The sequence below is a fragment of the Fundulus heteroclitus genome, chromosome 13, assembly GCF_011125445.2.
Source record: "Fundulus heteroclitus isolate FHET01 chromosome 13, MU-UCD_Fhet_4.1, whole genome shotgun sequence".
Lineage (NCBI taxonomy): Eukaryota > Metazoa > Chordata > Actinopteri > Cyprinodontiformes > Fundulidae > Fundulus > Fundulus heteroclitus.
In genome coordinates, this window is record NC_046373.1 from 17,721,697 (window position 1) to 17,748,429 (window position 26,733).

Consider the following 26,733-nt stretch of genomic DNA (forward strand, 5'->3'; position numbering starts at 1 on the left):
CCGGCCTGCAGACACAATTATAAATGTGCAATATGCGACTTTAGTAATATCTTTTCAGTTTTAGTGTTTAGTGCATGTGATACATTTTAAAAAAAGGTTTTAGTGTGGTGTGTTGTTTTTATATATCCTTATGTCCAGGTGTCTGGCCAAAAGAATTCCCCAGGGGACCAGACACCTATTTGAAACGTCTAGGCCAGACCAAGAGTGAAGGGGTGGGGGGAGTAGTTAGACTGTTTGGGAAATTATTTATAGTAATGGTGTTTGGTTTTAGGATTTTCTATGTAACTGGAGGGTTATTTTTATATGGCTTATTGGTGGGTTTTAATGGAGGAGTTTTACAGTGGTTTTAAGTGAGCTAATGTCATTGTACATCTCTAGTGGTTTTAATGGTTTGGTTGGGTCTGAACCCTTTAAAAGGAATCAAGTTCATTCATTGCGATGTTCTCCTTCCGCCAGGAAACTGTTGCCGCCATGCCTCCATGCACTTTAATTTTTTTTTTGCACTTTGAATTATTTTTGGATGAAATGAAGAAAAAAAGAGATCGAGGATCTTAAAGCTGCTCATAACTAATTTTACACGCTGGGCAATTTTAAGGGCATGTATGGGAAAGAAAATATATTTAAACTTCAAAACTTGCCCTATTCATTTAAGTACTATTTTGCTTTTTTATTTAGAAATAAAGTCCCAGGTTTGGGAGGAATAGTGGAAAGGTAGAGAATCCAAGACATTCCAATTTACTGACGCAGTAAATCAAGGATGTGAATTTTTTTCCTCTCATGACTTTCAAATACTGGAGTTATTTTAATTCCCTTGTTTGTAATTTTTTTATTCTTTTAAGCAGCAAAACTCCAAAGGACTTTTTAAGACCTGTAAAAAACCTGAACATCAGTAGTCCACTATTAATTGCACACCACTTTGTAAGATTTATAAATGGCTTCTGAAAAAGGAAATGGGAAATAAATGGACTTAAGATGTTCCCATTTGGTTAAAATATGATTTTATTATGTTGTAATTATTAACATGAGCTTTAAGTTAATTGCATTTTTCCCCCCTTCAAGATCAGGATTTGTGCATTTACATGCTCCACTGTAGAGCCTCGACACAGCATCAATATTCAGACGCAAAACATGGCTTACATTCCTCGTATCATCTTGTTCAATATATTATTTAAGCACTGAAGAACTGAATTATTTGACAGCCCCTCAACATTAACTTCACTGCTCACTGATGTGGATCCATAAAAAATAAATTCTAAATCTAGTTGTCAGATTTGCAAATCCTCTTAGTTTAAATGGAACCCATCCTGGCTGGTTACTCTGGGCACCAAGAGGTTTTAATTTAAAATGTTAATTTGTTAAGTCAGTTATTGGCATCTCATCCACGTTTGACCAGAGACTTTGGTCCCTAGAGAAGGAGGGAAAAATAAAAAAAAAGTTATTTTTTTTTATAGATTGGTCAGATTTTTTCAAGGTTTACAGACTTACTTTCCCATCAAAGCAGCGCTCCACACATGGCTTTTCTAGCGTCATACAAACTTCTGTTGAACACATGAAGTAAATCTGTGGGGAAACAGCACAAATATAAAATATACCTCACTGTACAATACATGGGGCCTATAAATCTTAAGGAAAGCTGAGAACAGAAACCTGAAATCCAGTTTGTTAATGCATTAGCATCTTTAAATTTAGGTCCTGAACAAAAAAAAAAAAATCTGACTAACCTCTTCATTCAGGTACAAGTTTGTTCTTTGATCCATAAACTGGAAAGCTTCTACCCTGAACCGCCTCAGATGGCGATTTTGAGGGGAGTCACTCACTTTAAGGATGGAGACAGTTGGATCATTGGGATTGGCACACCTAAAATAAAACAACAATTCAAAGTACTCAAACTGAACCTGAACAGCCATGCGACTGGTGACGCGATCTCTGCTTACCCTTCGTGAATTATCACTAAGGCATTCTTTGCAGAGCGAGGATAAGCCAAGCAGTAGTTAACGAGCAGGACCGCGTCTGGTTTAGCCGACCTTAGCCTCAATTCAAGGTACACAGGGTGACCGAGGAGAAGCTTCAAGGGTTGATGGTAGGTGGGGTAGTAACTTGAATAAGTGCGATCTGTTTGGAGAGAAGAAAACTCAAGATTTTAAGTTTCTGTCTGTTGATGTTCAGATTCAAAAAAAATATATATATATTAAAGCCAAATTTTCCAACCTTTAGCTATTCTCAACTCAACAGAATATCTGCCACTGGAGATGATTGATGAAGGAAGATTGGAGGTTGAGGTCTTGACCATGTAGCCAATGCTGGCTACAGCCTGATCAGCGACGGCGCCTCCGTCTTTCATGTAGCGACACTCGATCAAGAACCTAAAGCCAACACAAGTCAAAAGAAAGTGCTTTTTAAGCTGGCAACAAAGGATCTAAAGTAGGTTCAGATTCTTTAAATTTAATCTCAATTGAGCTTTTTTCTTTTAAACAAAATGGAAACAAAACACACCAACCTGAGAGGGTCATCCCTCGTGATTATCCCATACTTGAGGTTGAGAGCCTTGACAACATTCTGAACTTCAATCATGTAGATCTTCATGTCACCAACCTCCTGTCCAGGGACATTGCACTCATTAGGAAAACTAAAGCCACACTTCTAAGACAGTCCCTGCATGTTGCCCACAGCGTTTTCACAGAAAAGATTAGCAATGAATTAAAAAATAAAATAAAAAATCTAAGATCAAACAGCATTTTCTTACAACCTTAAGGTAAAATATGTTAAAAAGATTTTCTAAAATAAGCTTTATATTTTACATGCATTGCATCTCAGTAGCCGTGGGATGAGGATGCCGGTCAACATTGCAAAATCTATTTAACAGTGTGATCAGGACACTAAACGAGAGAACCAGAGGTAGAGATCAACCTCAAATGAGCAACAGCAAAGGTGAAGGAAACAAATCCCCTGAACAACAATAGCTCAGAATGTCAACAGGGACTTTTTAAATATAAACATCTGGGCAAATAAACTCAGTTGAGACAAAAAAAAAAAAAAAGTAGTGGTACTAATTAGAAGTATTGGTCATTAAGGTGTTAAATCAGTGTAACAAATAAAAAAAAAAAAATTTCTTAAAGGAACCATAACTGAATTTATCTTTGGGTATGAAAATGTTTTACACAATTATGAGTTAAGACAAATAACTGATTGCACGATCGAGCGAGTTCAGGCTTTTTTTTTTTAGTAGGAATAGGCAGCAAGATGAGGACGACTCGGGATGACTTTCTTCTGCCATTGGCACAATGAGGTATGCAGTCGATGCTGAGCAGCAGCTCCTCCAGCACCTTACAGAGTGTGTAAATAGTTTGACAGACAGGCAAGTGTTAACCGTTCATCTAAGAAAATCATTTACCCGAGATGCTGCCATTTAGGTCAAAGAGAACAAAGAACAGTCCCTCAATAAAGCCCAGTTTCTTCTCGACAGTGCACGAGCTTGAAGAGCATGTTTAGCCCTGTGCATGTCAAGCATTTCTCATGGGGGGAGAAAAAAAAAAAAAAAAAAAAAAAAAAACAGTTTTGGGGACAGGGCTCACAGTTTAGTTTAAACTCTTCTCTCTCATTGGGTGGAATTTGTGCAGGATCAGGCATAGCTGCTTTAATATGACACTGAAGGTTCCCTGCTGCACGAGTCGTTTCAGTCGACTAGTGCAGTTACTGTAGGGACGTCTGAAGCAATAAAATATACTGAGAGGGGGCAATGTGCACATTGGACACATGTTTGGGGGTCTCCAATAGCCCACCTATACTAAAAGAAACGTTTTGAAATAGGGGATTAATTAACCCTAACCCAACTACTTGGTGGAGGTTTGCAGATAGTCTATGTGCTTCTAGAAATCCTCGTCTTACATGAAAACTTATTTGTTCTGGTCCATTTCCTTCATGTGGCAGAACTGTTCCATCAAATTCTACTATGCACTTCCTCCTTTCAACTATGCTTTCTCTTTTTAGTTTGCACAACTTTCATCCCACCGTGAAGAATTCAAAACTTCTTGTAATTAAGCCAAGATATTTTTTTTTGCCCCTCAGACATCTTACAAGTCATCCCGCTTCCCACTGACTGGAGTCACGAATTGGGGAAAAAAAAAAAAAAAAAAAAAAAAAAAAAAAAAAAAAAAAAAAAAAAAAAAAAGGCTACACAACTGCAGTGTATATTACTGTACTTTAAAAAAATAAATAAAAAGATTACATAGAAATCCTATTATAGATTACTAAAAACTGAGTATTCATAACTTTGCTTTGAATCCTGGCAATTCCCTTAAGGCAACTCTACACTTTATGCTCTTCTTTATTTTCAAGCACTTTAATTTTTGACCTGTGAAGTGCGCTACATAGATAAAATGTACCAAAAACCCAACTAATCTTTGACCACATGGCAGTAGAGTCCAAACCTGTATGAAGTATCAAATTGCACCATTTAAAAAAAAAAAAAAAAAACACTTACATAAGAATGAACTCCACAATCTTCAAGTCTGATGTTAAAGACAGCAACTTTGTCGTTAACAATAGCTGGTCTACAGAGCGGCCCCCCAGTAACGCTAAGTTTTCTGGGGTCAACAGGAATGGCTGCACAGTCGTGGCGAATGGCAAAAACGGCATGTTGATCGGCGGTGCATTCTACAGTGAGCAAGATATAGAAATAATCACCAAAATCAGTTTTTTTTTTTTTTTGGAGTAGTTCAGCTTTGAGATTTATTTTACATCTACATGAAAGTCTCACCATCAAGCGGGTAGTAGCAGCCATGTTTAGAGGGATCCACACAGCATCCCTTCCTCTCACAGTCGGAGCGAGATGTTCCAAAGTGACCACAGGGAATGCGTTCTTCAACATGAACAGCACAGTCTGAAGAAGAGAAAAGGTCTCAGTGATGATAGGTTTAAAAAAACAAAAACTTCCATCTCAACTAGATGGGGCATGAACCCACTGTGTCGCTTCTGTGACGTTGCACTCCTGGACATCTCTTTTGCAGGGGGAGAAGTCTCTGGTTTGCCAGTTGTATGTGGAGGTCTTGTCGTGAAAAGCCACGATTTTGGTGCGGCTGTCACTGGTTTTCCAGTCGTCAGTGGGCCTTTGATTGTTCTGAGTGGGCACCTTGAAGGTTTAGGGTCAGCTGTTGCTGGCGGAGGGTTGATCGGTTTGTCACACCTTGTGTGTTTGCCAAAAGTGCGAGGCAGCAGGCCAGAATCAAACTTGGCGCTTTCGACACAAAACGCAGTCAACTCTTGGTGACGGCCAGACACTCTGAAGGACAACTGAAGACTGTAGATCTGAAATAATTTAAAATCAGTTTAGCAAGTAAAAAAAAAAAACAAATAATACACAATTCAAGTTACAAAAAACCAAAACACGTTATCAGTACAAAATGCTTGCAGCAGAGACATGCCACCAATCTCTCCACAACTTACATCTTCCTCATCTTCTCTCACATTGCATCCAGTGAAGTCTACAGTCAGGACGTTCTTCAGGTGATTCGTGTGATAACCACAGGACTTTGGAGCATCCGCCACAGAAATATTCTTCCAGCCTGGACAATCCGTGACAATCGCATGTTCAATAACGGACAGAATCAGACAGTTTTCAGCTTAATCTGCCCCAATTGGTGTCCAACTGGTCAGTAGCCTAAAACAATAAGCCTCCCCAGTCAGTGAAGACCAACTTCTACAAGCGCTACTGGGTCTTGCTAAGCATATAAAGGAGCAGTTCTGCTGGAAGTTTCTTCCTGTTAAAAGGGAAGTTTTCCTCTCCACTGTCGCTACATGCATCCGCGGTATGAGGGATTGCTGCAAAGCCAATATATATTTTGACCAATATATCTGTGATTTGATTGACATGATTTTAAGGGGCCTTGAATTGGTGCTATATAAACTGAATTTATTTAAACTGTATCTTTGGACAGATTAAGAGTTTTTCCAGATGGGCATTTGACGTGCAAAAGGTGCATTGTACTCAGGGCAGAAGAATTGGCATTCAGGACCATAAACTATCAGCAGTGTTTAAATAGCCTCACGTTGAAATGTGTGGATAGGCAGCTACGCAGAATAATAGCTTCAGAAACATGAAATTTTTAAATGGATAAAAAAAAACAAAAAAAAAAAAACAAATTCAGCTTAACATGTCATGATGAAGGCATTCAGTACACTGTGTGCATCAAGGTCAGGTTTGTTTGTTTTACCATACAGCAAACTGAAATTAATATTCAAATAATTTCAAAGTTTTAATAGTAAATCTACATATTAAAACTAATGATTATGCAGACAAAAACTGCAAAAACAAGTCTAATAAGACTCATGTTCCCTAAAAAAAAAAAAAGTAACGTTCTTATGATGCGTTCAAACCTGCCTCAGTAATAGCTGCAAGTATAAGAAACCAGTAGTCACTTTAGCCAATTGTATTTTTAAATAAATATTGAAGGTCAAACATTTATTTATTGTGAAAACAGAGGAGCCATTCGCTGCAAAGCATAAACAGAATTAGCTCACCAACAAAATTTGTCCTGTGCATTTAACCCATCCCTTAGAGAGCAGTGGACAGCCACTGTGCAGCACACAGAGCGTTCTGAGGCTAAGGGTTCTGCTCAGGGACCCAGAGGGGCAGTGTGTGGGATTTGCACAGGGTGAACTTGCATCCAGCTCTAACCACCGGGTACATCTCTCTCTCATAGGTCACACAGCTGCACGACTTTCCCTAAAACACTCAGAACACAACCGTTTTTGTACAGCTTTGGGTTTTGGCAAAAAATGCCACTCCCAACATGGCAGCAAAATGCAGGATCCGGACATCCATAGAATGTCTACTCTTCGGTCTATGGCCCTTACAACACTCTTTAGTGTGGAAGCTGATACAGCATGAATAAGTAAAAGTTACTTTCAATATCAATGAAATGTTGAAAAACGAACCAGAGTGGCGCAGAGAGCCATTTAAAAAGGAAACCATTTTACAAGAAATTTAAAATTTAACCACAGAGACTACGAGAGAGCGAGGCCTTCAGCAGATCACAGTAAGGCTGAATGGTGTACATCAACGCTGCTCTGCTCTTTAAGGCTTCAAGCTCTGCCAAGGAACAGAGATGATTTGGAAATGTCGGGAGCTTTTGGAAATCTCAGTCTGGCTGCTTTCACATAGAAACAGCATTTGTGGCCATTGCTGCAGAGCTGGAGATGACGGTGACAAGAGAAGAGCACTGAGCAGGATGGATAAACGTTACCCCATGGTACTCTCTGAAACTAGAGTACATCATTTAAAGAGACCTATAAGCTCACAGCTTTTGGAATACCAGTTTACCTGTTTTGTTAACATTATTGCTTGCTAGGGTTAGCCTTGCTAGTAAGGCTAGAAAAAGAAAAACTTTGAACCCTGTTCTTATGCTATAGCTCAAGGGAAGAGGGCCAGAATCTGCACCTTTAGGTCAAAGCTTGATAAAAATCTGATTTTACGAAACAACATTTTGATATGCATCTGAAGTCACTGGAGTTAGCGGCGTTTCGTACCAACAACTTGGATGCTACTTAGTTGCCCTGATGGTAAAGTGATTCGGAAGCCATCATCAGTGCAGACCACATCCGTCTCCTCAGAAGCTGAATGACTGCAGCCAACCCAGCTCTTGGGAAGCGGAGCTACAAACTCAACATGAAATTCACTCTCCTTAACATTAGGCCATTTGTTACGACTGGAATCCCTTTCCTCCATGTGGTCGGAGTGAGGATTTGCAACCTCACTGGTCGCAAAACCCTCAACTTCTTCATCGGGAGGTTGATCTTTGTAATCATCATAGTCGAGGTCTTTGTCAGTGGTGAACAGGTGGACCGGTTTCAGCCGGTCAAACGTCGGAAAAGCGTCAACAGGAGACGTTTGGTTGGCAGCAAAATTTATAGCTTTCTTGAGAATTTCCTCTTCGTAATCATAATAGTCATCTGAAAGAGAGGGTTGACATTACTGGACCTCATTAGTAAATGAAACCAATAAATGACATTACGTTACATGTCAGTACATCATATGGACTTTTCAGATGCTATCTTTAAAAAAAAAAAAAGTAAATATATGAATGGAACCAACCTCTAATTAAGATCTCTCATTTCTGTTTTGTCAAGTATTTTGGTGTCCATAAACAAAATGCAATAATTTATTTAGTTTGGTTAGGTTTAAGGGCATCGTCTCATCTTTAAACTGCTGAATATTTACTTTAATGTTGTCTAATTATTAGTCCTATAAGCTACGTGGGTCTTACCAATACGCCTGCAACTATAGTTTTTGTTTTATAAATGAAATCAGGCATCACTGAAAGTACTTTTTTTTTTTTTTTTTTTTTTTTTTTTAGACTTTAGTGTCTGTTGAGTTTTGGCAATCATTTTACAAATTTCTTTGATCATCTTCATAAAATAAAAATAAAAGGCCAAGTATGCCCTAAAACTTAATTTTAGCTTTTTAAGACCCAATAATTTAAGTCCAAACAGGCTTTTAGGGATCTGGGGAAAAGAAAAAAAGTCCAGAAAAGATAAATTTTCCTTCAAACATGTTTAATCAGTTTTCAGCAAGAGAAACTGATCATTTTCAGGTATCAAACAGCCTTTTTCTAAGACTAAAACTCTGCATTTTTGTTGTGCAGCCCAGGTAGATACTATTATTTAGTGTACCTACACCTAATTTCTCACTAACATAAGGGTGTAGCAGGCAGCAAAGCTGTTTTGAGAGAGACAAATGTCTCAGTTGTTCCTACAAGTTAATGTCAGAATGTACATGCATTCGACTCATCTGTGCATTAGACCTTTGGCAAAACATCGTGTAATACGGAGCTTTTTTCTTAAATATGAGACCCACAAGTGGAGCTCAATTTCACAGAAGGTCATTTATTTCACCAGTTATAATTGAAATAGTAAAGATCCCTTCTAGAGAAGCAGACTGTTCAGGGAGTGCCAAATTTAAAAATGTTCATTAACAGTTTAAAGAAAGAAAAGAGTGTGATTTAAAAAAAAAAAGGGCACACAACCAACAAAGTTAACCTTGATTGGATTATGCAGCAAAATCCTGCAACTAAAGCGACCTTGGCTTCACATCAGAGCCACAGGCTGATCTCATTCATGCCACAACACACTGGTGTAGTAATTCATGCTAAAAGAGCCTTCCAGTAGGTTTAAGTGCATACAGTGCACCGCACATGGACATACTTTTCAAAAGGCCCCCCTCTAGAGTTTAATATCCTGCATGTCCTAAAAAAAAAAATACACGAGTTTGAACACAAACATGGATCGTTAAGCTCCTGCTAAACCAGATAATGTATTGAAACAGTGACAGATTTTGAACACCTAGCGTGGCCAAAGGACCAAAACCTCTTTTGTCTCAGGCTGTTTCAGTTTGAAAAGCTTTTATAGTGGTTAAAATGTAAAGCATTAAGATGTTTGGATCGATGCAAAGTAACTAAACTGCCCCAATTTACCACATCAATTAACTGAAGTAGCTTATGTTCTTGTCTATAAATCTTTTATAGTAGAAATAGCAAATTCGGAAAGCAATAAACAGGATATTTTTCTACATAACCCACTTTCTTAAGTTTATCTGGCAACTGATGCAGCCAATAATCATGACAAATCAAATTAACTCTAAATGTTCCCTCTAATTTTGAAGGTCAACATAGTCCAGTGGATGCAAAGCCATTCCAGCCTCAAGATACCGGTTTACCTGCGTTAAAGCTGTCCGGATCGCTCCACTGACCGGTCTCATAAAACTGGATAAGCTGACTCTCGTTGACCCGTTCCCATCCCCGAACCAAAACCAGCAGCACAAACCCAGTCAGAACCAGCAGAAGCTCGACCTGCTGCCAAGCCATGGGTCCAAAATCAAAGTCATCCAGCGTCTGTTCAACAGGTGAAGGTCCTGCTGATCTCAGCTTAATTAGTTCAACCTGGAAGCTGCTAATTTGCTCCAAAATGCCAAGCTACCCTACCTGAAGGCGGCATGCACATAAAAACAGAAAATGAGGTGTCATGACTATTTCAGCTCTTTAAAAAGGAAGTTACAGTAAGACACTGCAAAATAAAAGAATGCATTTTGTGTTTGTTGAATAGAAAAATGCTACATGGCTCTATAGAATTGGTACTTTTATTGTGACATAATGATAATACTGAATGGCAAATTTATGAAAAGCTTAACATGTTAAAACCTTTAAGCCCTCGCCAAACGACGAGTTAAAGGCAAAAGTCACGTTTGAAATTCTGTTAAAACAGGAATTATCAATGTATTAAGTAAAAGAAAAAAAAAGCCCAAATTTAAAATTTCACTTTGAAAGCTAGGAATCATGGTCAAAATTATGACAAGCAAAACCTTTCCATTGAAAATTTGCATGGAAAGTCACAATTGTGAGCCAAGGTCAAAATTAACATGAATATATAAATCTATTGTTAAAACAGAATTATTTAAGGAAAAGGCTAAATTATGAGGTGGAAGAAAAACGATTAATTTAACATTAAAATTCCTTAATGTAAGTTTGAATGTCAAAACAATAAAATGTTATACTACTTCTCAAAAGTCACAATGTATTGAAAATACAATTGTTGGACAAAATTAAAAGATTAAAAGACATTTTATGTGAAAATCGAGACAGGAGTCAAACTTGCCTTGAAGTTCATAATTCTAACTTTGCATCTCATAATTATGACGTACCATGATTCAATGTTTGTATTTTCAAAAGGCAGGTCAGGGCCTCAGTGTGGCCTAGTACTGTTTTTTTTATTGAATTAATATTTTTAAATCTAGAAAGGATATTTTCATTTAGCCTCGATCTACCCGAAAAAGCTTGTATGATTACCCACATTGAATATAAACCATGTAATGCAATTTTTTATAACTAAAAACATGAGCTAATATTTCTGTCAGGAATTATGGTGTTTTTTTTTTTTACAATAAATATTTTTATTCTAAAATAAAAACAACAACACTACACAACAAATGACCCCACCCTAAGAGTAACAGAAAGAGATTCAGTGAAATGTATTTATTCTGTTACACAAAACAAATAAAACAGATTTAAAGCAGTCTTTGTAATTTATAAATCATATTTCCTTTCTTGATCTTGTTTTTTATAACCATTAAAAAAAAAACAAAAAAAAAAAAAAAAACAGGCTCCTCCAGTATTCTTAAGTCCACATAAAGAAAAATCACTTGTAGGAATTTGCTTTGTGCTTCGGTAAAAAGTTGAAGTTCTTCGGGACAGGTCCGAGCAACATTTCACTGAAAATATGATTAAAGAAGATTTTTTTTTTTATAACAATTTGACAATTAAAAACGTCATTTAGTCAATGATCTGTGAGTTTAGGTGCTTTCCATACCTTATCCTTATCCAGTCCTCAACATATTGACTGGCCATCAGCGACTCCAAGTAGTTCCTGCCCATGTAATATGGAGGCCGCTCATTGATCTTTTGAGGCACTCGCTCCAACAGGCCCACAGGAATATATCTGAGAGACGAGGGGAGAAAAACTTCTGTTTAGTTTCTACCTAATCCGCTCTTTAACGGCTGTTCAATGTAAAAAAAAAAAAAAAGAAGCAGGAATCACAAGGTTAAATAAGACGCTTATCTGTTCTCACCAAGGAGCTTCTATCATGGCTAAGAAATCACCAGGCATAAATATACAGGACTGTCTCAGAAAATTAGAATATTGTGATAAAGTTCTTTATTTTCTGTAATGCAATTAAAAAACATGAAATGTCATACATTCTGGATTCATTACAAATCAACTGAAATATCGCAAGCCTTTTATTGTTTTAATATCGCTGATTATGGCGTACAGCTGAAGAAAACTCAAAAATCCTATCTCAAAATATTAGAATATTTCCTCAGACCAAGAAAAAAAAAAGAATTATAACAGCAAAACAAAATCAAACATTTGAAAATGTCCATTAATGCACTCAGTACTTGGTTGGGAATCCTTTTGCACAGATTACTGCATCAGTGCGGCGTGGCATGGAGGCAATCAGCCTGTGGCATTGCTGAGGTGTTATGGATGCCCAGGATGCTTCAATTGCGGCCTTTAGCTCATTTGCATTGTTGGGTCTGGTGTCTTTCAGCTTCTTCTTCACAATACCTCACAAATTCTCTATGGGGTTCAGGTCAGGGGAATTGGCAGGCCAATCAAGGACAGTAATGCCATGGTCAGTACACCAGTTACTGTGAGAATCTGATGTCGTCTCTTAACCACTACCATACTTGTGATTTAGTTTACTGAACCAAGCTGAGTGTTTTTCAAGGCTCAGGAAACCCTGCAGTGTTTCGAGTTAATTAGACGACTCAAGTGATTAGTTGAATAACCTACTAGTATACTTTTTCACGATATTCTAATATTTTGAGATAGGATATTTGGGTTTCTTAAGCTGTAAGCCATAATCAGCGATATTAAAACAATAAAAGGCTTGCGATATTTCAGTTGATTTGTAATGAATCCAGAATGTATGACATTTCATGTTTTATAATTGCATTACAGAAAATAAAGAACTTTATCACAATATTCTAATTTTCTGAGAGAGTCCTGTAATTAAATGGAGGAACAAAACAAATGTCATATGTTGAAAAGCGTCTTGCTGCACACCTGCACATGAAGGAGAGCCACTCCAGCATGAAGCTGCGGGTCTTCTCCACGCCGCGAGTGTCGGAGCCCCAGTGCTCCAGGCCAAAGTTGGTGAAGTCCTTGAGGATGTCCAGCCGCTCGCCGGAAGAGATGTCCCAGTGTCGGCTCTCCTTTATCTCAGTGAAGATCCAAGGTTTGATGAGGGCGCCCCTGGGAAAGATGCGACAAAATGTATTAGGAAAAATAATACGGCCATTACTGAAAATAAAGCGAGTGTTGTTATTTTAAATGAGCTGCATTTGTAGTTTTACTCATAATTAATGCTTTCAAATCTATTATATAATCTGAAATTTCTAAATAAATACAGAAATTCAAATGAGAACTTATGTCATTCACTAAACTTGTGCTTTTTTTGTAGAAAGACCTTTGAATAAATTTGAAATGTTGAAGCAGTGGCGGCGGTAGAGCTGCTCGAGGAGGAAGAGGAGCGGCTGATAAAGACGTTGCGCCCACATCTGATCTCTGGTTCAGTCGCACGGGCCAAGTATCCGTCATTCACCCAGAATGCATTGCAGCGTAAACAACACGGCGACGTCCATGTGATAATATTTTAAGCAAATTTATAAAAACAAATCATCTCACAGTATTTTTATTGTATTTTTTTAATGTCTAAAATAGATAATTCTCAAATAAAGTCTATTGTTACAGCTAATCATGGATCCTTTAAAAAAAAAAAAATCGAAAAAAGGTCTTTGCATTTCCATTTCAGTGAAACACAGAGGGATAATGGTGTTTCTGCAAACCATACAGACGCACAATAAGAAAGTACATTATTTTATTTACATGGTCTCATGCATTAACTTGACTCTCGGCAGACGGATTTCGTCCTGCAGAGCTCCACACATCCATCTGGGATCGCTCCATTGGAGATGTATTTCAGAAGTAGGGGCCTTATAAAAAATCCTTGCATATGATTGGATAAACCACTTGTCCATCATCTTTACTGACGCGCTACAAGCTCTTGCCAAACCCGGTCAGGAGAAGGGTGATGTTACTGCTTCATTCGTTGCTGTAAGCCGCCATTGTTGCCTGAAACCAAACAGTCGTTTCTCTGATACGTCACAGCTACGACAATCCCACCCGATGATCCTGATTGGCTCGTCCATTTCATGTGGTACTGAAATCCCTCCCAATGGCAGTGAGTCCAGATGGATGTGTGGAGCTCTGCAGAATGAAATCCATCTGGCGACAGTCAGGTTACCCGTGCGTCAGGACATGCTCAGATAAGCTTTAATCAAGTTCAACAATGATTTAAATCTAACCTTAAGACAAGAGAAAAAGCTAAATTCCAACACAGATTCGCTACTTTGAGAAAGTAGACTGAAATTGAAAAGTGCAGAGAACTGTGCCCGTATTCACAAAGAATCTTAAGACTAAAAGTAGCTCTTAGTGACGTCATTTTAGGAAAAACCTTAGAATTTCCCAAATCCTAAGATTTTTCTTAGAATTTTACTTCAGTAAAACAAAAGTTATCCATAAAGCACCCTAAAGCGGAAACATGTTAGGAGTAGTGAGGAGGACTTAGCGAGCCTAAGAGTGTCTCAACCAGAAAAGATGGTGGAAACAGAGCGAGCTGATTGGCTGATCCACCACCCAACCAGTGAAGGAAATGGGCACACAAACTTCTTTAACAATCATACAATTATTAATACCTAGATAAGACAAACTTTACAATCCCCAGACAGGGAAAGTAATTCATTTCAGCGGCCTGAAGGGCTCTAATAAATACATAAATAAATAAATATTTAGAAAAATCTTGAATAACCATGAATAAAAAGTGGAGAAATTTACAACGAATAAAAAGAGGTGAGAAAGTATTTTCTGTGTCGCATGATAAGGTCAGTAGCCTAAATGGTGATCTGGTTGCCTGTTTGATGCCCTCTCCTCGCTTTTGGTTGCAGAACGGAGCGCTTCACACCAGGCTGATGCAAAGCAGAGAAAAAGACGCATTGATCGGCGGGAACAGGCTTCAGAGTCAGTGTGTTTGGACCGTGAACCAGGGACCAATTTACCTTTCAACGCTCCTCTATTATACACTTAAAGCTGTGAGACCGATGTGCTGCTATTCATTTTTTTCCACCTTTTTTTTTTCTCCACCTTCCGTCATTTTTGCCAAATCCATCCGCTTTATATAAGCAGACAATTACAGTAAAATGCAGACAAGTGGGTGTGCATTAATATCTAATAGACGAAGTAGTAAAATGACTGCCGAGTAAAAATAAATAAGTAAATCTAAACAATGATGAGGACGTAAATCAGGTGCATTAAGACATTTTGATGCTGAGTGACAATCAATGATTTTTTGCCACAGTTCATCATCATGTCATAACTTCCTTAATCCAGTCTAATCGGTTAATTTCTCTCCTTTCGTTACTTGGGGCACATTTGTGTTATTTACTTCTTGTGCTATCAACCTATCACACTTAGTAACCACACATCCTCACAAAGATAATTTTTTTTTATAATTTTTAAATGATAAAAGATAGATAGGAGCTCTCTTAGAGGACTCTTATCTACGAGCACTGGTCTTTTGTGGTCTTTTAAAGCACTGCACAGTCTAACCTTCGGGTGGGTTTGCACTTCTGGGAAGATTGGCAAATGTCTTTAATGTTTCCCACGTGTGGGTCAAATTTATCCATATAGAGACGTCAGCTTCAAACATTTTGGAAAAGGTCTTAAAGCTCTTCCTGGATTGAAAAAAAAAAACTTGTATAGATGGCTGCTACTTTCACTCTTAAATCCAGAAGCAGCAGGATGGTACGTCCCAGTGAGTGAAAACAGTACAATTAAAACCGGATTATGAGTCTCTTTCATAGCTGTGCATCCACCGGCTCAGTGGTTCCCTATAATCTCCTCATCAAAGTATGTAAAGCATTCCAACCTTGCAATCATGACACCCGAAACACCGGTCTCTCTCGCTTTCATGGCGTCCTCATAAGACAGGATGTCTCCGTTACCTGGACCAAACAAAAACAAGGTGCATCAGCCCAACTCAAATGGAACCACATTCTGGTGTCTATTAATAGAGTTACAGCCTTGGGTCGGTCAACGCCCAGTTCTGAAGTCTCATGCCACGGCAATCAAAAGCCTTGCTGACAAATGCACGCACCAAAGAGTGGAACGGGGCTGGCCGCCTTGGCGCATGTGCTGATGTAGTCCCAGTCAGCTAACTTTGTGTAGCGCTGCTCCCTGGATCTGCCGTGCAGCTGGAAGACAACAGCATCATTATGACTCGCTTATGCAGCATGGCTATGAAAAAGAAAAGCATGAAGCGTGAGTGAAAGGAAACAGATGAAACGTCACCTCGTGAGAATTTATGACCAACGAGTCAAGTGTGTTTGCATAATGAAAACATGCTTTTACTCAACTCTCTTAACCAATAAAGAAATTGGAAATTGCTACAGAATATTTTTCTTTTTTGTTTTCTTTTCTTTTTTTCAAGCTGTAAAATTAAGTAAAACTTCCTTTCTTTCGATGTTTATTAAAAAAAAAAAATGTTATTGTCAAACAGGCTCGTTTTCCCTGTCCTTAGACCCACCTCTCATTTATCTGTGCTTCCAATTAAGACGAGACTCACTGTGATCATGGAGACGCCCCAGTTCTTCATTTCTCCGATGAGTTTGTGTGCGATGTTGGACTTCTCCTGAACACCGGTGCGGATCTTGACGGTTAAAGGAACGTCGAGGACCTTCAGGAGGAACCAAGAACCACATTTTAACCCAGTCAGAACTTTCTATCTATGTACAATCCAACTCAGCCAAACATAAATTGCTTATTTCTCAATACCTTTTGGTTTAGATCCCTACTTTCTGCTAACAAGCAACACCTCCCCTCAGAAAAATGCCCTGTACTTACGTAATTCATTCCTTTGATGATCTGTTCAAATTTTCTGGTTCTGGTCATCAAGCCACATCCTCCACCCTGATGATGGGGAGCAAACAAAAACAACTGTCAATGGGTTTTATAGTGAGGTTTAATAGTTCCTGCCATAAGCTGTAGTCTGTACTCATAATGTTTTAAGATGCAAAACCCATCTCAATATAGGATTTTTATCAAATAAACTCAAAAAAAGCGTTTATTATGTTTGAGCTCAGCGACCCGGCTGTACAGACAGGTCGCATTTGAAAAGATCAGATACGTATCGGATTCAGGACCACCTATCCAAGTGGCCTGGGTCGCATTTGAAAAAATCCGATCTGTGTTGTTCAGACTGTCATAAAAAGATCAGATACAGGTCGCATATGGGCAAAAAAAAAAAAAAAATCAGAATTGGATCACTTCAGGCTGCAGTGTGAACGTAGCCTTAGATGCAACCCTTCTCCAACAAACCAGCCAAAGGCAGGCCTCATTACCAGGCCTCTGCAGAGCTGAAGGGCATGCTGATGAGGGAATTCAACCGTTTGATTCAGGTGTACCTAAAAGTTGCAGGACAGCAGCTCCAGAGAACCACACCTTGGCACCCCTGTTTTGGTGACGTTGATTTCTTTTTCTTTACGGGGCTATACTGCATTTGACAAATCCTGCCTGCCTTTTAGAAATCAACGTGTTAAGGGTAAGCTTTGGCGAACACACAAATAAGGCCTATTCATACCTCACGTAATAGACAGATACGGATACGTGTGGAGTGTTTCATACGTTCTAACCGTCGATTTTGTCCGTATTTTGACACGAAAATTGGGAGCTTACGATTACGGACGAAACGGATCAATACTACCGGAAAAGGTGGGGGCGCTATTGAGTTTGTAGTACAAAATGTCAACAAATCACGAAGAAGGTTATAATTCTGGGCTTTAAACAATGGCGGGATTCGAGTAACGACTTGCGGAGCTTGTCCGCAACTACCCACACATATGATGTGTCGTGTCCGGGGCACAGGGACAAACAAAAAGTTTACTTACGGAGCAAATACAACAAAATCACGTCTTGGACCGTCGCCATGTTTGACGAAATATTGGCACCCAGCACTGCCACCTAGAGGAAATATTGGTTATTGCGCACCTCAACGGACGGAGGTATGAAGGAGTCAACGGATAGAACGTACGGACAGAAATACGGACGTATGGTATGAATGTGCCTTAAAACTGCTGTTTAACGTTACTAAAGCTAACAGGGCGAGCATTAAACATAACATGCTAAAGCCAAGTTAAAAGGTAAACTTTGTAATCCATTTTTCTTCGTTTTTAAAACAGTAAAAACCCTGTTTAACAGACACCTCTCTCTTCAACATGTTGCCATGTCACTACTGCGACTAATATAGATAAACAAAAAACGTTTGCGGGAGAAAGGCTGGGCTGTGTGACGCGGTGGTTGGTGCTGCTTCCTCTCACATTCCACAAACATAATTGGTAATTGCTTGGTTAATTGGTCTCTCTAAATTGCCCTTAGGTGTGAGAGTGAAAGTGAATGATTGGTTGCTCTGCGTGTCTCCGCGTTGCCCTGGGGGAGACCTGACCAGCGTGTTACCCGGCCTCTCACCCAATGACCGCTAGAGCTGGACACCAGCAAGAATGGATGGATGGAAGAGAGGCTAAAGAATACGTTTTGAAAAAGGAAATTGGGAGTCGACCCGCATTGGCAAGATAAGGCTTAACGAAGCAATTTTCAACCTGAGAGAGCCAAAATGAGATTTCCCCATTAATCTGACAGGGACAGAGAGGGTAAAGAAGAGCTTACCTTCTTGTAAACGAGATCAATGGGGCATCCAGAGTTGATATCCACAAAATCAACATCGGTGTGGCTGTTGATGAGCTCCGCACACCTCGTCATGGTATCAGGGAAACAGCCTTCGACCTGGCGCAAACGCATGATCGGACTTCAGTTCAACATCCAGCCTCAATCTCACACAAAGCATCCGTTCCCGGAAACGGACGCTCCAAGTCTCAAACATCTCAAACGTCTGCAAAGGCTCACAAAAAAGTTCAAAGAAACGGCGTCACCTGAACACCGAACAGATCTTCGCTCTCATGCCTCTTGAGGAGGGCCCACTCTGACTGATGCCCCTGCAGCAGATTCGTGCACATGGCCATCTCCCCGCAGGTGATGTCTGCGCCGAAGCGCTTGCACACGCGACGGAAAGGCAGGTTCCCACACTGACGAAATAAAATAAAAAAATAAAGAATAAAAACACATGCAAAGTTGGATCCAAACAATCCAGAAGTTAGTTTAATTTACAGTTCATTGTAAATACACTGATACGCTTTAAGCTTTTTTTCTTAATTTAATTAAATTTTTTACATTTTGTTATGCTGCATCCACTAACCTAAATGTATTTGGTTGGATTTATGCAGGAGACCAAATGCAGCAGAGCACAATGATAAAATGGAAGCAAAAGGAAACATGGTTTTCTAGATATGACATAAAAATCTTAAAAGTGTGGAGAGCATATGTATCCAGGCCCCTGAGCGGATGCTTTCACTGCAATCACAGCTGTAAGTATTATGGGGTTTGTCTCATTCTTGCCACAGATTCTCATTTAGATGTAGGTCTGAACTTTGACTAGGCCATTCCAACACATGGATACGTTTTGAACACATCAACTGGGAGGTGGAGTATTGCCCTGCTTTATCTCCATCCTCCAGCTTCCCATCAGCTCTATCCAGACTCCCTGTACTTGCTGAAGAAACATCCCTGTATCATGACACCGCAACCCCCGTGTTTCACCCTAGGGATTTGTACATTTAATATAATAAACAGAGTTAGTTTTCCACCACCCAAAAAGTTCCAACTTCCTCATGTTTCATGCATATCCTGCATGGCATGTGGCAACAGGACTTTCTCCTGGCCACTCTTCCACTAAAAGGCAGATGTGTTGAAAGCAGACTTTGCTAGGTCTGCTGTCGGGATCATAGTCTTTGTGAGACGTTTAAAGCTTAAAATGTTTTTTTTCTACACCTCTGAGGCACAAACAAACCTCTACAAAACAGGGGGACTCTGTTGGCTACTTTGGTGGCGTCACATCAAGTTCCTGTGTTTACTAGACCGGAGCAGCGCTCTTAAAGCAGATACTTCCTGGAGGGGGCGAGCAATGACTCCTCTCTACGTAGACTGGTCATGAACCACTCATTTTCCAGGACATGGAGGGGCTGCTGCTCAGAAAGCTGAATCCACGAGGATTACTCAGACATGCATAAATCAAGCATACGTGGCCATGGTTTTGGTGAAGGAACAGCATCATAAACACAGTTAAAAGCTCAAAAAGGTTGATGTTGCATGATACAGACCCAGAGTAAAGATGTTCCTACGCAAGGACTTTTTTTTTTAAAAGCATCGTTTTCCTTCCACTTCACAATTATGCACTGCTTTGGATTTGTCCGTCACATAAAACACCATAGCTTATAGTTGCAACAGAAATGTAATGACAATAAACAGGGTTCCCACACCTTGGTGAACATCAAATTCAAGGACCTTTCAAGGACTTTCCAGGACCAATTTCCTCAAATTCAATGACCACACGTGGCGGCATTTACCTACTGTGACCTCTGAATAGGTAATCATATTTTAATACAATGCAAATTCAACAAAAGACTAAACAGCATAGAAGTTGTTGGGTCAGAAGCAATGCAAGAAAGTGGACTTCATTTATAGCCTACATTGATATTGATCATATTCATAGCCTACATTTATATCCACAGTACATGGCCATGCCATACTACATTACATATAAGATGTACATTAGCCTACCGTTTCATGAAATTTTATGGAAGAAAGTGCAGCATTGAGATGTTCAGAATTGTATCAATTTGTTTCACTTACTTTCATCTTTGAATAAGCTACTTTTTGACTTTGACTCTGAACAGTCTCTAAATATAGCGACAAAGTCGCTGAGTTGGCAACACTGCGTGAATGTAACCTATTGGACGCACGTAGGCCTAAACCGTAGCCTACCAACTAACGAAGAAGAGCGAACGTACTTTTGCAAATTAAAAGTCTGCGGAACAAACATAATTTTAAAAGATCGTGTGGTAGTAAAATAATGACACATGAGTCGTCATCCGTGTTTACTTTCAACCCCACAAAAAAATTCAAGGACTTTCAAGGACAAGGTGTTTTTTTTTTTTTGGCTGTTTTCAAGAACTTTCAAGGGCCTTAAATTTATTTTTTCAGATTCACAAACTTTCAAAGATTTCAAGGACCCGTGGGAACCCTGAATAAAACACGGTTCTCCACATGTTCTTACTTACAGTCGTCAGTGGAGCAAGATAGAGCTTGTCCCGGAAGTCCACCTAGAACATACAGACAAACATTTAAGATATTAAACCACACAACTTTGCTTACATAATACTCCCATATTTTTTTAAGTATATATGACCCTCTCCTGATTTTGTTTTTTGCTGTCCAGAAGCAGAAGTAAAAGTGCGTCTGGAATGATGTTTTAGTTATTTGATCAAAAGAAGAACTGTGGAGGAAAGGGTTCGGCTGATGTGTACCGTTTTCTTTTCACAGGGCCGCAGTTTGATCACATCGGCATCGGTTAGCGGGCCTACGGTCTTTACTGGAGGCTGCACGTCTTGGCCGGTGGGAAGCTAGTAAAAGAGCAAACGTTTACGGCTTATAAATGAAGAAATTTAGGCTTAAATGAAGAAATAGGTGTAGTTCAGAGTATAAGGCTGTACCGGTTCTTCCTGCTTTTCTTCCTTAGGGTCTGCAGATACAGCCGCTGTACAAACATCCCCTGCATAAATAAAACATAAAAACTAATTATCACATTTAAACATGTTTATGCTTTTTATGTGTTTGGACAAATCTGTATTGTAAACTTGATGCCACCTTATATAGGCTTTTTGTCTTTTTAGCAGAGTTTAAAATGAACAAAATGCTGAAATTACAGATCTGAATTTAAAAAGAAAGAGTCAAAAATTCTTGTCTTAGTTTGTGAAAAGAATTTCAAATCTACCCTAAACTCTTCTTTGGTGCAGCCACTATTTCAGCGGGTGAGCTTTAGAGGTTTTGGACCCTTTAAAGCTGTAGTTATTCAAAAAGGGACATGGGGAAACTGCTAACTCCAACTTTAAGATGAGAAACCAGTAGATGTCACGCTTGGACAAAATAATTTTTTTTTTACTTTTTCTTAAATGAAATCAAATGAAAAGTTCTAATTTTTGAAGCTCTAATTAAAAGGAACTCACATTGACAATTTAACCAGCTTAAGAGCAGAAAATACAAGAATAAGCTTTTCTTACTGCATTCAGACCAAGTGGTTGTTTGCTGCTGCTATTAAGGTTTAGACAACTGTAAACATCTGTCTGCCCCAGGGCAGCTGTGGCTACTAACATAGCTCACCACCGTCAGGGTGTGAACGACTGACTGTAGTGTAAAGCTCTAGTTAAAGCGCTATATAAGTACAAACCATTTACCATTTAGGTGATTTCTGCATTTTCATTTCTAGAGACTGTTTGGAGAAGTTACTGTTAGCCTTTCATCGCTGGATTTAGAATCTCATCATACAATCCATGACTAAAGCATGTTTCTTACTTACACTTAGTGTAAGATAGATATCCTATGACAGATTTCATATAAACTGTGACACACACCAATTGAAATTCTATTTGTTAATCCTGTTACCTATTAACTTTGTGCCCTCTTTGTTTTCTCCTTCTCACTGAAAGTAAAACCGGCTAAGTGCTTTTGTGCTAAACAAGCTGTCTCTCATTCCTGGACACGATTGCAAAGGGCGTCGTTCCTTTCCACCGTCATGACCAGCTTACCCAGGATGAGAAAGCAACTTGACGCGACCGTCTGGGTTTCCTTAAAGAGTTCTCTTCTTACCGGTCGAGCTGATGGGCTGATTTGACGGCAGTGCAAAATTATTCAGAAAGAGTTGGATTGTGTGCGGTTAAACGTTACCTAAATGATTCAGTTTTACTGATTTTAACCAAGTTTGTTTAAAGTTGCACTTTATATAACCGGACAGCATTTAGACCAGAAACCACAACTTAAAAGACTTCGGTGATTCTAACAGAGATGAATCTGCCTCTTACCGTTCCTCTGCGGTTCCTGTTTATCTTTGTTGTTCGAAAGTGTCTTCAGGTACTCCTCTGACTTTGCGAAGGTGACGGAGCGCTTCCTCAGACGATACTGCAGGTCTTTCCCCAGGCTGTTCTTCACCACGGTCCTGCCTTCGCAGGCTTTGACCAAGTCGGCCTTCTCCAGGGTTTTAAAGTCAGCGGTGGTGTGCGCCTTGGCGAAGCGGCAGGCGAGCCCATATTCACACTTTCCAAATGTGTCGTAGACGTAGCAACGCTCCCCGATGTCAGCAGGCTTGGAGGCCATGTACTCGCCGACATTCGTGGTAAAACGTGCATTTGTCCCCAAACCTGCAGTGGTAGTCCTTCTAGAAGGGTTAAAAGATAGTCGTCATGAGAGTAATCTGAAATTATTGGACGCAGCAGCTTAGACACCAGGAAGAGGTTTCTACCTGAATGGCTGACAAACACAGTCGCTTTTCTTCGTAGGTGTTGGGCTTCGTGTGGGGCCTCGACTTATTCTGTCCCCGAAACCTTTTCTTATCGGGTTTCCCGCTTTTCGTCTCGTCTTCGGGGTCCAGCTTGGGTTTTTTACACTCGGGTTCTTCCACAGAGGGATCTTTTATCTCTTCGAGTGTGCACTTTTCACTGTTCTTCTCTCCTTTTGAGCCCTGCCATTCTGTATCCAGATAGCCGTGAAATTGATCTTTGGTGGTGAGGAATCTGCAAAAGTAACAGTATTCTTTTATTCTTTGCACAGGACTCTAAAGAAAGAGTCTTTCAATCTTTTTGTTAGAAAGGCACAATAACTCGAACGTCTTTAAAGGAGTCATAATAATTGATTAACCTTGTGCATCTCTATGCGACTGTGGGATGTTTTATTTAACAATGACAAAAAAAAAAAACACACTTGTAATCCCCAGATATTACGCAACTCCGGCTCTAGAAGATGCAGTTTGCAAATAAAAAGACAACTATTCTGGGGATTTTTTTTCTCCATATTTATGCAGATCTGGAAGATATTTAAATCACATTGCAGACAATATAGAAAGCCTGTCTAAAGCTTTTGAAACAACAACAAAAATTATACACTAATGGTTTCACTTTTGTGGAAAAAAAGCACAATAAATAAACAGTCACTACGCGAATTAAACTAACAACAGCCCCTCGTGGTAAAATCCCCAAATAACGATGAAAATTACCCATCTCTGCATTGGTAGATTATGGTCAAAAATAATAACTTGGCTGACAGTTCTGTTTCATAGGCTTTAGCAGACAAAGGTAGGGTGTGGAGCAAGGCTGCTAGCGTTTAAGCACCTGCAGGAGTATGTCACTGTTCTTTTGTTTTTATGCCTTCTTACTGCATCTATTCATGTTATGAATATGAAAGTCGGATGTCAACCTTTTAAGTTCTGGTATAGTCACAGATTAAGAACAGACGTTTTGGGGGAGTATTAAAGAGAAAGTTACTAATATGAGGAAAAAAGTCCTAGGACAATAAAGTAAAAAAAAGACCAAAGTGGTAATATTATGAGGAAAAATGTCATATTATGACAATTAAGGGGGAACATTTCCAGAATAGTCACAGTTTGCAGAACAATTTCAGTCCTGGAGTAATAGGGACAGGTTAAATTATTTTAATTATTTGTATTCTTTACGAGAACAAAGTCAGGAGAATGAAGCCAAAGGATACGAAAATAAACTTATTATATTAAAAAAATAAAAATATTATGAATGTAAAGTATATTCTGAGATTAAACTCCCTCTGATACTGTTTAAGTGACTGAGACTATCTGCGGATTTGCCACATTCAACATGGCGGCTGCTCTGACGCATCCGCAGCATAGGCAGAACCCGCCCGACGAGGCGTCTGCGTATATGATGTCTATGGTTAAAAATACAATGAACTCTCAAGCTGGTCCCACAAGAGAAGGTGTGACGCTCCAGCAACAGCGCAGTTGCTCCCCTAGTGTTGATGCAAGTTACTTACTCTTGTTTGATGGCAGCTTCTCCCTTTACAGCTGCATGTGTTGCTCTTTCTGCGGTGCCTTCTGCTGATGCTTCCATCATCCGGTCAGAGACTAATCTTTTATCCTCACTCTGAAACATTTCAACAAAAGAGCCACAGCTGCACATAATACCACAGCAGAATATAACTGAGTGCATTTAACTAAAGGCACCGTACCAAAACTGATAGGTAAAAGTAATATAAATATGTGTTTACGTCATATGGCACACTCTCTTCTGTCTTATAGTTGTATTATATTTATTATAAATGCTTTATATTAAATTGATTTATTATAACCAGCTTAAAAACGGCTTGTAGTGCAGTGCCGTGCAGAAATAACACTCAACCATTTCGTAACGTCATAACCATAGACTGCAGCGTATTTCATTAGGGTTGTATGTGCTAGGCGTCATACTGCTGCTGCTTTTGTCCAGATTACATTGCAACCAGTCTCAAGTATTTTTATTTATTTTTTTTGCAGGCTGTTAACAGGTTGTCTTCCAGGACGGCCCAGTATTTACCTCAGTCATCCCATGAATTCTGACCTGCTGGAGAAAAGCATCCACAAACTTTTTTGTGTGTGTTCAGGTTGATGTGCTGTGTTTTACATGTAAACTGAAACTGTCAGATTTGGTGTCATGTGACCAGAGCACCTTTTTCTACATGGTTGCTCTCCCTAAATGGCTTGTGGCAAAACTAAAAACTGGTTGAGCCATGGCTTTCTTTCTTACTGTCTCCCATAAATGTCATAAATGCCTAATAGTTGTCCTGTATACAGATTGTCCAGCCTGAGCTAGGACTCTATGATTAATACTCTGCTTGCTTTACCAGTTGGTTTAGGTGGACGACCATGTTTTGGTAGGTTTGCAGTTGAGGCAAGCTTCTTCCATTTCCCATGGACTGAATAGTGCTAAATGTTTGATGCTTTTCCTCAGTGATCTCCTCCTGACAATCCTGTGAGGCCTTTGCAGAACAGCTGCATGAAGTTCCACACAGATGGACTCTATTCACTAATTACATTACTTTTCTAAAGGGCACTGATTTTATTTAGGGTGAATAAATAGAAACAGTTTTATTTTCCTGCCACCTCACAACTAAGATCCTACTTTGTGGCTCTAGTACATAAAAAAAACAATGAAATACACACAGGGTTCTCTGGCTGCAACATTTTTAATTTTATTTTTTAAAGCTTCCAAATCAAATTTTTTCTCAGAATTTCAATCTGCCTATAAAACCAACCAATCAGCAAAAACCTTTAAAGCCAACTTCAAATCAATCAGTTTTTATTCATACAGATACATGAAATAATCATGTGATTTAAAATGTACAGCAATGTCTCTAAGGCGTTTACGTTTAGGTGCATTTGGACTGCAAGCCTGTACTTTTAAACACAGCTTTCTGTAGTTGTGTGTTTTCAAATAGTTCTTTATTTCCTCCAGTCTACGCTAGCTACCCTGGGGCTTTGATTATGCTCGTCTTGAATTTGCACACGTTCAACTGGGACCTGCTTCATGTTTCTGCAGCAAAGCCCCCTTGTTATGATACTTAAACGCAGACATAACTACAGGAACTTAATGTGTAAAATCCATTAGCTTTAAAAATCCCCGAACTCGCTCACTTACCGTTTTTTTTTTCTTTCTTTTTGTTTATCAAGTTGTCAGAACAGTGAAAGTAACATGAGCCGCTCCAGCTCCGTTTAACTCAAAACTCTGCTAACAAATTAAAGCGTAGTTTCTTCACAAGCTAGCTGTTTATTTAACGTTTAATTACAGGTTAAACTGTCTCGTCACAAGATGTAACTCCAAAGAAAATCGCCTCAGCAACTGCTGTGTATATTATTATTTCACTCTCTAACGCGCATACAGTGCAACCGTGTGGTAACCAGTGTGCAACAGCGTACTGCTTCCCCGGGTTGGACGCCTGAAGATTGGTTCCGCATGAATTAGTTCATGCTCTCCGTCAGTCTATCAATGCATTTATATTAAACAAAGCACAGTCAAAGTACATCCTGGACAAAAATACAAATAAGTTAAGCTATTATCTACGTATCCTACCTACGCCTGGACCTTCCTGGAGGGTAATAGCTAGCAATCCTCAGACATGACACGAGAG

At 39.3% G+C, this 26,733-nt stretch overlaps 2 protein-coding genes across 3 annotated transcripts; both read right to left on the reverse strand.

Moving 5' to 3' along the window:
• Positions 1-663: 663 nt before the first annotated feature.
• Positions 664-9,905, reverse strand: LOC105935119 (zona pellucida sperm-binding protein 4). 2 transcript variants are annotated; one of them, XM_021323000.2, is made up of 12 exons: positions 9,710-9,905; positions 7,525-7,947; positions 5,443-5,561; positions 4,962-5,304; positions 4,757-4,879; positions 4,481-4,653; positions 2,498-2,595; positions 2,209-2,363; positions 1,935-2,112; positions 1,722-1,857; positions 1,486-1,560; positions 664-1,405 (listed from the first exon to the last, which is right to left on the reverse strand). In XM_021323000.2, the coding sequence occupies exons 1-12, from the start codon at positions 9,855-9,857 to the stop codon at positions 1,376-1,378; spliced, it is 2,001 nt and encodes a 666-aa protein (XP_021178675.2). In that variant the 5' UTR covers positions 9,858-9,905; the 3' UTR covers positions 664-1,375. The 2 variants fall into 2 exon arrangements, with proteins under 2 accessions (XP_021178675.2, XP_021178676.2); XM_021323001.2 differs by lacking the exon at positions 7,525-7,947.
• Positions 9,906-11,006: 1,101 nt separating this feature from the next.
• Positions 11,007-26,345, reverse strand: dus3l (dihydrouridine synthase 3-like (S. cerevisiae)). The gene is given in 17 exon segments (XM_012875418.3): positions 11,007-11,257; positions 11,356-11,484; positions 12,613-12,801; positions 15,533-15,608; positions 15,761-15,857; positions 16,229-16,339; positions 16,507-16,572; positions 18,325-18,441; positions 18,588-18,740; positions 20,832-20,873; positions 21,078-21,173; positions 21,264-21,322; positions 22,629-22,932; positions 22,934-22,981; positions 23,066-23,336; positions 24,604-24,713; positions 26,244-26,345. Coding segments are annotated over 16 exon segments (1,911 nt in total). The 5' UTR covers positions 24,684-24,713; positions 26,244-26,345; the 3' UTR covers positions 11,007-11,184.
• Positions 26,346-26,733: the final 388 nt, after the last annotated feature.

What these genes read in the sequence shown, in the direction of transcription:
- LOC105935119 (XM_021323000.2), bottom strand. Translation starts at nt 9,857, where the DNA reads ATGGCTTGGCAGCAGGTCGAGCTTCTGCTGGTTCTGACTGGGTTTGTG. An exon ending in TCCGGACAGCTTTAACGCAG is followed by an intron (nt 7,948 to 9,709) that starts GTAAACCGGTAT and finishes CCTCTCTTTCAG; the next exon opens with ATGACTATTATGATTACGAA. An exon ending in ATTGTGGAGTTCATTCTTAT is followed by an intron (nt 2,596 to 4,480) that starts GTAAGTGTTTTT and finishes GTCCCTGGACAG; the next exon opens with GAGGTTGGTGACATGAAGAT.